Here is a 12,023-nt window from a genome sequence, read left to right on the forward strand (position 1 = left end):
AGATCATTAAGGACCAAAAGCTTCTGGTAATAGTTGGGGGAATGCTGCTGATAGATCTTTGCATCTTGATTTGCTGGCAAGTAGTTGATCCCTTGAGGAGGACGGTGGAAAATTACAACATGGAGGTATGTCATCACAACTTCTACCATTTTCACATTTGGTGTTGGGGGTTTCAATGCAAGACAATGGATGAAAATATATTGAAAGAGGTCAGGCATGGGTTTTTCGAGTGGACTGGAAAGGAAGAAAATAATAATTCATGACAGAAGAAAATTGCATCTGCACTCTAAATACAGTCTTGCATCTCTGCCATGCTTAAGAGGTTTTAGATGCAGTAATGTTGTAAACACAGGGGAGTTCTCTGCAAAGAGTCTATAAGAGACGGTGTTGCAATAAATAATAGATTTTCCGACTCCATTAGGAGAATTCAGGGGGAACTAATGCAAGCTAGACATAAAATGAAGACTTAAAATAAAGTCATCTGCTTAAAAAAAAATCCCTATATGAAGAACTAAGCTTCCATTGCTATTGTGGATCTTTGGGTATTGTAATTGCAATATCCATTATTTTACTTGGCCTAGTTCACTTATGTATAATGTCTGGTCCTCTAATGTCATCTCCTGCAGAAGGTCACCCTGGAAATATAAAGGTCAAGGATGTCAGGCCGGGTAGCATGCTACTTGACTCATCAGACTTTCTGGTTATATGTGATATATTCTCTGGAAGAAAAGTCTTCAGAAAGTAGAAGGTCTTGAAGGCAGGAGAAATGGAAACCTTTAGCGAAAGGGGTTCTCTGTGTACAGTTGCATCAGTATGTTGAAAAAATTGATCTAAAATGGTTTTTCTGTTACAGTGTTTGCTTACAAGTGAGCAAAAATAGTTTCTGCATCAACATAAGTGCTACCTTTTCTAACTTTGCTGCTTCCTATCTTCTACTATGTCACAATTCTTATCACATAGTAGCGAAAGTAGCAGCATTTACTAAGGTTTGAAATGTGACTGTGTAGGTTTGGAGAGTCTCTGGTAGTTGTGGGAGATTGCGACTATTTTGATGCATGTAAGAGGCCACTCATTTCTTAGGAGCAGTTCCCTGTTTATGAAATGCCTTCCCTGGTGAGGCTTCTCTCATAGCTCTAGCTCATGCTCTCGCTCTCATTATTAACATTCAGAAGGAATTTTAAAATATTCTTGTTCACCCATGCATTTTATGGCTGAAATGTAGTGTTCCTGGTGACCTTGAAATTAGTGGCTGTGAAGATATGAAACTGTTTTCAGGTGTTTTTACTTTGTATTGTTTTGTTGCTTGCCACCCTGGGCTTGTTTGGGAGGAAAGGTGGGATAGACACTTTGTAAATAAATGAACATTATCTGAGAATCTGCAGCAGAGGTAACCAACATAGTGCTGTCTCTGGCCATTGGTCATGCTGGTCAGAGCTGGAATCCCAACAAAATCTGGAGGGCACCATGTTGCCTATCCCTGATCTATGCAGTGTTCTCTGAATGACAACTTATATTGTTGATATAGAATCTGAGTGAGAGATGAGCAAGAGACCATTCCAAATAATTTTCTAGGATTGAGGAAGTAGCCAGACACTTGTTTTGAAATGTGCTTGCCTAATTGTACTTCATACTGTTGACAAAAATCGTGTTGCTATATTTCTAAACCAAAGATAGTTAACTTCTGTATTCTTCTGGGTCACTTTGCCAAAGATGGGCAATACAATAAATAGTACAATAAAGTTGACATCTGTTAGCAGTAAGGATGGCAAATTAATGGAAGTTGTGCACTCAGCCAGGGATTTTTTTTCATCTAGAACTCGCCAGAATCAGTTCTGGCACCTCTCAGGTGGGTGCCATTACCATTCTAAGAGAATGAGGCAGTTGTTCATGATGAGTTTGGGCACCTCATTGTCTCCTACAACTTGATCCCCGTCCCCTTCCCTTATGAATGAATGTGTTGCAGTGATTTGTGTAAGACCACTTACTGTATTACTGGCAGAATGGTATTGTGGGCTTTCTGTTCTCACTGGAGAAATAGCCTTTAAGGGAACTTGTTTGCATCTGTAACTGTTTCATACATGCAGTCAATATAAGTTTCGGTATAATACTGCGATGATTTCAACCTATATTAGTCACTTCAAAATCTGGTACCTTAATATCTTATCTTAAAGGAGGCCTTACCTCACCTGAATATTGAATCTCCTTAGACTGGCAGAACTCCTTTATCCCTTTATAGCCGGATGAAGTAGCTATCTAATACAGGGGTCAGCAAACTTTTTCCACAGGGGGCTGGTCCAATGTCCCTCAGACCTTTTGGGGGGGCTGAACTATATTTTGGAGGGGGGAAACCCCCCACCGACTCCCCCCTCCCTTCTCAACAGCACCAGACGAGCCCTGGTGACTGTTTACCTGTGCCTTGTGAGTGGCAGGGGCTGGCAGTTGCGGCAACGGAGGGATGATGAGCAGCGCAAAAGGGCTGGCTCCGGAGAGGGGCTGCTCTGCTTTAAATGGCACTCAGTCAACCGCAGCTCCTGTGCCTTGCGAGTGGCAGGGGCTGGTGGCGGAGGAACAATGAGCGGTGTGAAAGGGCTGGCCCCAGAGAGGCGCTCAGCCAACTGAGGCTCAACAAAGCCCAGCCCCCTTCCTCCTCTAGGCAGGGCTGGGAAAAGCCAGGAGGAGGGAGGGAGGAGGCATCGCCATGGTGTGTGGGAGGGGGAAGGGATGGCGCGGCCCGAACGATCAGAATCCCCATGCCAATCCACACGGCAATTTCCGGACCGTCTGTGGTCCAGATCCTGAAGGCAATTGGGCCGGATCCATGCCCCCCACTTGGCCTTAATTTGCCGACCCATGTTCTAATGCATATCTGTCTGACAGCCAGCCTTGCAAGCTGTCAGTTCAATTCATGGCATGCCCCTGTCCAAACAGGCTCCTGCCACACACACATATATGCCAATGCCTGTCTTTGCCTCATTAGACTTCTTTTGTTCATGGCAGCTGTTTCTGTTGTTGGTGTAGGATCCTTCATCCATCCTTGCCTCTTGCATTCTACTGGCCTGTAGAACTTATGGCACATCGAGCCCATACAGTACCTAACCACCAATGAATAGTGGTCTGCTCTGGGTTCAAAAGCCCTCTTGTTTTGCAATCCCAGGCAGGCAGCTAACACAAGCAGCTTTAGCAAGCATCCAGTATGATGAAGGGTCCCAAGTTCTGCACATAGTTCTCCCCATAGATAGGGGAAAACATCATTTATTTAAAGGTAAAAGTAAAGGGACCCCTGACCATTAGTCATGACCAACTCTGGGGTTGCGGCGCTCATCTCGCTTTATTGGCTGAGGGAGCGTGCAGCTTCCAGGTTATGTGGCCAGCAGAGCCAGAGCAGCGCACGGAAATGCCGTTTACCTTCCCGCCGGAGTGGTACCTATTTATCTACTTGCACTTTGACATGCTTTTGAACTGCTAGGTTGGCAGGAGCAGGGACCGAGCAACGGGAGCTCACCCCGCCGCGGGGATTCGAACCGCCGACCTTCTGATTGGCAAGTCCTAGGCTCTGTGGTTTAACCCACAGCGCCACCCGCGTCCCATTTAGTTGTTATTTATTTATTAAAATCATTTATATTCTTCCTTTTTGCCCGACAAAATTACCTAAGCCAGTTTACAAGGTAAAAATAAATGAATTTCAGTCAGCTAAACCCAATAAAATCTGAGTCGAAACAAAGCAGGAGAGTATGTTGCATTATATGTCTAGAGGGCCAAAGTCTTGCTGGAAGGCTGGAAGGCGAGGTCTTCAAATGATGACAAAGAAACGACAGAGTGTGGCCAAATGTATCCTCCTGCGTATTATTTTCACTAGATTACAAGGTGAAGCATTAATCATTAGCAACTCGAGATAAATTAAAAACACAAACAAAACGATTCAAAGATATGGGCAATTAATCTGCTGAAGCCAGTGGCTGTAATACTCCCTTGAAGAGTTCCTAGGGAGAATTATCACCTGTGTTACCAATAGGAGGGCCGTCTTTCCATGTGTGTTTTTAGTGAATTTAGTTCACTTTTGTTCTGGAATTATTTTTTTATTTTTTTAGTAAGAGTTCCTGGCCATTTCCTTCTCTTATCATTTAAGGCAGGAAAAAACAGAATGACAGGAACTACATCTGTTGCTGCCCCATAGTCGCCAGCTGCTTCTGTTGATATTGACTCAGTTACAAAACTGGGTTGTGAATGATTTACTAATCTTCCCCAGTCACTTGAGGGAAAGGACCTTCTCCTCCAGTGTCTCTGTGCTATTAGTTTCCAGTTTAATCCCCCTCTTTCATTGCAAAACATTGTGACGTGAACTTGGGACATACATCAAGAGGTTTAGAGGGATGTGGAAGTCTGCAGCGTCACTTAAAACATACTGATAATGCTGATAATCACATATCATTAGGCCATATAGATATTTGCTGTGATATGCGCATTGTGCACATTCAGGACTGTGTAAAGTTTGACATCCAGCTCTACAGTTCTGTGATTCTGTGTTATGACAAGTGAGGAGAGAAAATGACGGGTACCCCATGTGCCCCACCACCACCACTTTAAGACTACAGCGGCATCCCCTGCTACTGACCCTGATATTAATATGGTAGTACTGTGTTTGTGGAAGGGACGTGGGTGGCGCTGTGGGTTAAACCACAGAGCCTAGGACTTGCTGATCAGAAGGTGAGCTGCCATTGCTCGGTCCCTGCTCCTGCCAACCTAGCAGTTCCAAAGCATGTCAAAGTGCAAGTAGATAAATAGGTACTGCTCCAGCGGGAAGGTAAATGGCGTTTCCGTGTGCTGCTCTGGTTCACCAGAAGCGGCTTAGTCATGCTGGCCACATGACCTGGAAGCTGCACGCCGGCTCCCTCGGCCTGTAAAGCGAGATGAGCGCTGCAACCCCAGAGTCGGTCACGACTGGACCTAATGGTCAGCGGTCCCTTTCCTTTAACTTTACTGTGTTTGTGGAATTTGCTACCCATAGTCACCCATTTGGCACTGACTTGCATTGTTCCTTTCCTTTCATTTAGTGGTTTTTAATTTTATCTCTGGCATATTGGATTTTATTGTTTGCTGTAATCTGTTTGCTGACTTGAAGGTTTTATGGCATAAAGGGGGGGTAGTATATAAATCTCCTAAAAATAAATAAATACATAAATAACAAAAGACGCTATCTTTTGTGCAGACTCTTATCCATGCCACTTCTCGAAGTGAGAAAAACAATGTTTAAAATCCTTGCCATATGTGCACACCACACCCCCACAAACAGACACAACAGTGTACATCCACTCTCAATGTATTCTGCAGGTAAGCATTGCACAGACTGGGAGTAGTGAAGGCAAGTAAGGAAATTTAAAATTCACATAGCATTGAGCTGTGGGGTTTACCCAGTTTTAACTACTTGGTGATATCACTGTGAGTAAGTGAAGTAGCGGGGAGCAAATATTTGCCTATTCATTTGATAGAAGTGAATAGGCAAATATTTTTGCATCTGTCTAAAAACAAAAGCAGTATTTTTCAATGCTAATGGAAGTCCACACAATTTTTTTTAAAAAAAACCCCGTTTCTTCACAGCTATATGTAGTGTTAAAACATCGGGGAATGTTATTTACCAGTAACCAAACTCTCTTTTTAATGTAGTTTTTAGATCCATTTATAGGTCCTACTGCTTTCTGCCAACAGAAAATGCATTTAAAATTCCAGAATTACCGTACTCTTTTCTTTAATCTTTCCTGCACTTATTACCTGCCTCCCAGCTGCTGTTTTATCCACCCCTTTCCAGTGTTTCTCTTTTCACCTTGCTTTGCTTTGACAGCACACATATTTGTGTATCTGTTTGTGTTCCTGCAACTGTCTTCTGCACAAGATGTCTCTCTTGGAAAATAAGAGCATATGCTATTAGCTTACCTTGGTTTCTTTCAACCCTTCCTTGGTATAAATAAATAAGCTCTGCCTGGATAGCTTGTCTGTAGGAGTTAGCAAGCTGGTCCCCAGATAATGATCTCAAGACTTAGAATGCACAACCTTTTTTCTAAAATTGAGCAGCTCTGAGCCTGGTCAGTGCCTGGTTGGAAGAACAACTGTTAATGCTATTCCTTGTCTTCAGTTCCACAGTGGATGACAGATGGGATATGAACAAATAATAGCAGCGCTCGTTAAAAATGATCACTCTGCATCCTACAGTCAGGTGTACACAATTATGGACAAAGGCATTCAACTAGATGCAGGGCTTTGTAGCTCAATGCTATTATGAGGAAAGGCTACAACATTTGGTGCATCTTAGGGGGGGAAATATGAGTAGGATGGCTGTAAAGGAGTCTTGACAAGTTCATGGATGATACAAATATGAATAGCAATTAGCCATGATCAGCGGTGCTGCTAGGTAAACTTAGATCCCGGACTTAATCTTCTTATGGGAGACTTCATTTCGATGGTCATGTGTATTACTTCCATTGTGAAGCACACAATTAACCTTTCCCCACAGCTCCAATCCATGCTTTGCAACTGCTTCTCATTTCTTATTAAGAAGGAAGAAAGGATGTTGCGGTGACCAGAATTGGCCCAAGCATGCCCATGCCAGGCTAGATGTTGACAGTGGGCTTGTTTGTTATTGACTACATTCTCTCTTCTTCTTTTTTAACATAATTTTTATTGATTTTTTCTGTATTTCATCTTAGTTCCATACACACATTCACAACTTATATTATTTGCTCAAAATGAGCTTTGACTTCCTTCTGTCTCTCTTTCAGACATCCCTATGACATTTAACATATCTATTGCATTCTCGTGATCACTTCTTTATCATATATTAACCTTAAGAAATCACATTCTTATTTATAAATCATCATAATTCCTCATTACAAAACATATCACATTAATGCTACAAACGTTTTCATATAAATACAATTTTCTTTCAAATAATAAATAAATTTGCTCCAGTCCTTTTGGTATTTTTCTTCGGGTCGATTCCCAATTCTCCCCTTCAGCTTCTCCAACTCCACAAATTCTACCATCTTAGTTCTCCGATCTTCCAATGTAGGGAGTTCTTGCTGTTTCCACCTTTGAGCCAGGAGAATTCTCGCTGCCGTTGTGGCATACATAAATAAATTTACATATTTTTTATGAATTTCTTCATTAATTATCCCTAATAAGAATGCCTCTGGTTTTTTTGTCAAAAATATATTTTAGTATCTTTTTTAATTCATTGTAAATAATATCCTCCCCAAAAATGTAACTTTAGCACAGGTCCACCACATGTGTAGGACGTTCCCTTCCTTTGCCCTACATCCCTTCCTTTGCCCTACATTTCCAACATAGTTTATCCTGACACCTGTACATTTTTGCAAGCTTGACTACATTCTCTGCTGATCTCTAGGTAGACTTTCAGGAATCTCTTTGGCTCTTTGGCTCTGAACCTTGGCCCCAAAGTCCAGCTGCAGCTGTGCTATTGGCAGTGTTTCTCAAAATCATCCTTTAAGGGTCACTAATTTTTCCAAGGGTACATACGATTACTAGACCCTGCACATTAATAAAAATAAAGACACAGATCTTCTCTGGCTTACAAGCAGCCTCAGCGTGCAACGGAAAGGAAGGGAAATGGAGAGAAAAAGTAGAGGAGTCTTAACATTGTGGAGAAATGAGGCACCCAAGTCCAATTCAGGCCAGATCAGAGACTCTCTTACTGATATTTGCTGAGGAAGCGGTTACGCTTGTTATCGTGAGTGTGCTACCCATATGTGAAGGTACAATATCATTTAAAACGTCTTCTTTCTTCACAACTTGCATGTTGTTGTTTTAAATGGTACAAGGGGACTTGGTGGAAACATTGGAGAAGAAGATATTGTAATTAATAGTGAAAGGTTGATGTTCTAAGTTATTCCCCCTCTCAGTCCTTTGAAGTATTCCTGGTTTAGCTACACAGATTTTAAGGTCAGGAGGAGCCATTGAAATAATCTGTTCTGATGTGTTGCATAACATTCACAAATTTAATTTCCTTTAGTTATTACTGTATCGAGCCCATTTAATCATACTCTCTAAAATATATCTTTTGAAAGGCCATTTACTCGGGATGATCTGGGCTGCCTGGCAAGCCACATACATTCACACAACTTGAGAGATCTGAAGTATACTGGGATCTATTAGGTGGCAGGGTGGGGGGTGGAGGAGGAATCTTTGACAGTTCAGCTCCTTAAAATAAGTTTCCAATGGATTCAGTTTGACAATTTCCTCATGCTTCCTAAAGCATGCTTAGAATTTTGGCCTGAAAACTAAAATAGATGAGAGGAGGCCTCATGTGATAGCTCTGTTGATGACTTATACCGTTTCAGACTGTAGTGGGGGCGGGGAATGCTCCCTATATAAAATACTTCCTTCTCATATAAAATTAGCCTGTCAGGGAGAAGGTTCTAGGTCATTGCACTCTGCTGCTTTGCAGTTGCAGAAGATAAATCATCAGACATTTGTGTTTCTATATTTGCTAATTTAAGCGTCCCAGTTACTTTTTCGCTGCTGATGCTGATACTTTAAAATATTCCTTCTTATTTTCTGTAAACTATCCCATTTCTCCTTCAGTTACTTTTTGCCTTTCAATTTCAAATGTGAGCCTCTGCTCTTTTTCATCTGCGGAAGCCACCCATTTTCATAGCTGAACAGATATTGAAAGATATTTGTAAAACAAGCCCCTATTCATAATTGCTATAAAATGGTGACTTTTTGTGCTGCCTTGCCAATAACATACTGATCTGTCAGTGATTCTATATACCTTATGGCTATATATCCCCTCCCAATCAATGTAGCAACATTGGAAGATGAGTCTCTTCGAAGCACGAAGCCAATGAATTAATGTGACCATATGATCAAAAGCATTGCCAGATTTCACTTGCAATAATGCATTTTTAGGGATCTAAAAGAGACATGAAATAATTACCCTGTGTAAGAGGCACGCATTGTTTTAGAAAATGGCCATTTATAATTTTAGATACTCCCAAGGATATTTTTATTAATGGCTACACGAGACCTCATTTATGAATTATAGATAGCTGTTTTAGGAATAGTTCATTCTGCTTCTCAATTTGTATTGCTCATCCCCACCAGAGTCCCAATTAGCTGTTCTTCAGGGGGAGCAAACATTGCCGTCATCCACTTTCGCCCTTGGCTGTTTTGCTCCAATTTATGCCTCTCATACCAAGTTAATCAATGTACAGCTGGATGCAGCCATCTGAACTTTGCAAGTCTCTTCCAGGACTTGATGAAGCTTTCTTATTCATCTAGCCCACGGGTTCACCTAGTCCAGCACTGTCTACTCTTAACTGGCAACGGTTCACCAAAGTCCAAGGCAAAATATTTCTCAAGCCTGCTGAGATCCCTTTTTAATTGGAGGTGTCAAGGATTAAACATAGTGCTTTCTGCATGCAAAGGATTCGTTTCATCACGGAGCTATGAGCCTCCTCATCAGTCTAACCTCGTTTGCCTGATAACACCAGATAATGAGGTTGGATGTATTCATCAATGTACGGAGGGACGCAGGTGGCGCTGTGGGTTAAAGCCTCAGCGCCTAGGACTTGCCGATCAAAAGGTCGGAGGTTCGAATCCCTGCGGCGGGGTGCGCTCCCGCTGCTCGGTCCCAGCGTCTGCCAACCTAGCAGTTCGAAAGCACCTCCGGGTGCAAGTAGATAAATAGGGACCGCTTACCAGCGGGAAGGTAAACGGCGTTTCCGTGTGCGGCTCTGGCTCGCCAGAGCAGCGATGTCACGCTGGCCACGTGACCCGGAGGTGTCTCCGGACAGCGCTGGCCCCTGGCCTCTTGAGTGAGATGGGCGCGCAACCCCAGAGTCTGTCAAGACTGGCCCGTACGGGCAGGGGTACCTTTACCTTTACCTTTACCTTACGGTGCCTCCACCTGAGGTGTGACTGGCTGGTATGAAGGACAGGGCATTCCTGTAATACCACCCAGAATATAGAACAATTTGCTATAGGAAATTCAGCCAACTCCCTCTTTTGGTGCTAAATGAAAACTTCTTGATTTAGACATGCTCCATCAAATCTGAGTAAATGTGTACACACACCTCACCAAACCTACAACTCCATTGGCACAAAACAACTGGCTTGGAACTCTGCAACCCCCCCTACTTTAAATACCTGAGAGTTAATATACCTAAGAATCTATCTAAACTAGAAAAAATGAACTCTACTGCCTTGATAAAAGATTTAACAGCTAAGCTCAAAAATTGGTCAAAGCTAACATTCTCACAGATGGGCAGAGCTTCTGTAACAAAATTAGCATGCCTTATTTACTTATTTTGAGGCATACCCATCTCTCATGTTGATAATTTTCAAAAAAAAAATATTACTACATTTTATTAATGCAAATAAGATGCCTTGCCTACCTCTTGAAAACCTTTATAGGGACAAGAAATAAGAAAACAGAGTGATACCTAACCTAAAATGGAATAAAGACTTTGCTCACCTTTGCAATATCCTTTTGATTTTACAAGGCTCAGACCAGGTCCTATAGTTAAAAATGGAGGATGGTAGAGGTCAAGACTTTACGCATTTGCTCCCTTATCAGAAAATGGAGAGCAAGACACTATGAGACATAATTAACCCTTTTCTAAAATCAGATTCAGATCTAAAGAGTAAATCCTGCTCTGTCCACACTCTGCCATTAGGATTCCATATTACAGGAGAAGCCTAAGATATGCAGATACAACAGGCTCCCCTCTTCAGACCTTCCTCTGAGTCTGAACATATAGGAGGAGGGGGCTGATGGGAATTTGGTGATGAGGTGAGGAGTGGTGTCTCCTACTCAACAGAATTATTCTGAGCACACAAATAGGACTTGTCTCTGGCTCCTTGTCCTTTAGCTTATCTTACTGTATATGATCTATTTCCTGTCCCCTCCCAGTTACTCCTAAAGCTATGTAATGAAGGTACCAGGTGAACCTCTCAGGGGAGAGCTTTCCACAGATCTCTCAACTAAACTGACTACTTTCCCTTCATAGAAGTTGGACTGTAGATGTTCCAACAGCTTTGTTTCCTGAGTAGTTGGAATGTTCATAAATAGCTTTCTACACCATCACAGCAAGGGACGCGGGTGACACAGTGATCTAAACCACAGAGCCTAGGGCTTGCTGATCAGAAGGTCAGCGGTTCAAATCCCCGTGACGGAGTGAGCTCCTGTTGCTCGGTCCCTGCTCCTGCCAACCTAGCAGTTCGAAAGCACATCAAAGTACAAGTAGATAAATAGGTACCACTCTGGTGGGAAGGTCAACAGCATTTCCATGTGCTGCTCTGGTTTGCCAGAAGCGGCTTAGTCATGCTGGCCACATGACCCAGAAGCTGTATGCCGGCTCCCTCGGCCAGTAAAGCGAGATGAGCGTCGCAACCCCATAGTCGTCCGCAACTGGACCTAATGGTCAGGGGCCCCTTTACCTTTATACCATCACAGCAGTTTAGCCAATTAGTATCAAAGGTTTTGCCACTGCAACACATAATTTACATTGCTATGTTCAGATGCAGATGATTTTATAGTTTCCCGGCCTTGCTTTGGCAAATCCTTTCTTCATGTTCGAGTTCAATATATGTAGGTCAAAATTTAAATAAAAAATATATGTAGTTTAAATTCCAATTGCCACGCAATTCTATCAACTAACAGCTTGAATTAGCCACACACACACACATACACACACACAAATTATCGAAGGAGTGTACATTATGAAAACATGTAATTGACCAAGGTAATGTCTAAGGGTGCTCAGCCTGAGGCAGAGCTTGTAACCCAGTTTGCTCTTTGAATGCAATTGCATCTATCCGTTTCTTCTATCTAAATTACATCATTTTATTTTATTTTAATCACGCTCGTCTTTAGAAGCCAAACATGTCTGCGTGGTAGAACTCATTTGCAAACCCAGCCATTCTGAAACTCAGGAGGCAGGCAGCCAGAAGTTGAAAGTGAGAGCTGTCCATTTTAGCATCTTCTGCCTGCTGGCTACTGGCACTATTCC

The 12,023-nt window shown here is 42.4% G+C and overlaps 1 protein-coding gene across 1 annotated transcript in view; it reads left to right on the plus strand.

Moving 5' to 3' along the window:
* GABBR2 (gamma-aminobutyric acid type B receptor subunit 2) overlaps positions 1–12,023 on the plus strand; it is a 277,930-nt gene that overhangs the window by 190,735 nt on the left and 75,172 nt on the right. Inside the window, exon 13 of the mRNA XM_083749682.1 lies at positions 3–125. Coding sequence (XP_083605808.1) covers positions 3–125 — 123 coding nt within the window. The remainder of the gene's footprint in view (positions 1–2; positions 126–12,023) is intronic.

The sequence above is a fragment of the Podarcis gaigeae genome (genome assembly GCF_964106915.1).
Source record: "Podarcis gaigeae genome assembly, chromosome: 7".
Classification (NCBI taxonomy): domain Eukaryota; kingdom Metazoa; phylum Chordata; class Lepidosauria; order Squamata; family Lacertidae; genus Podarcis; species Podarcis gaigeae.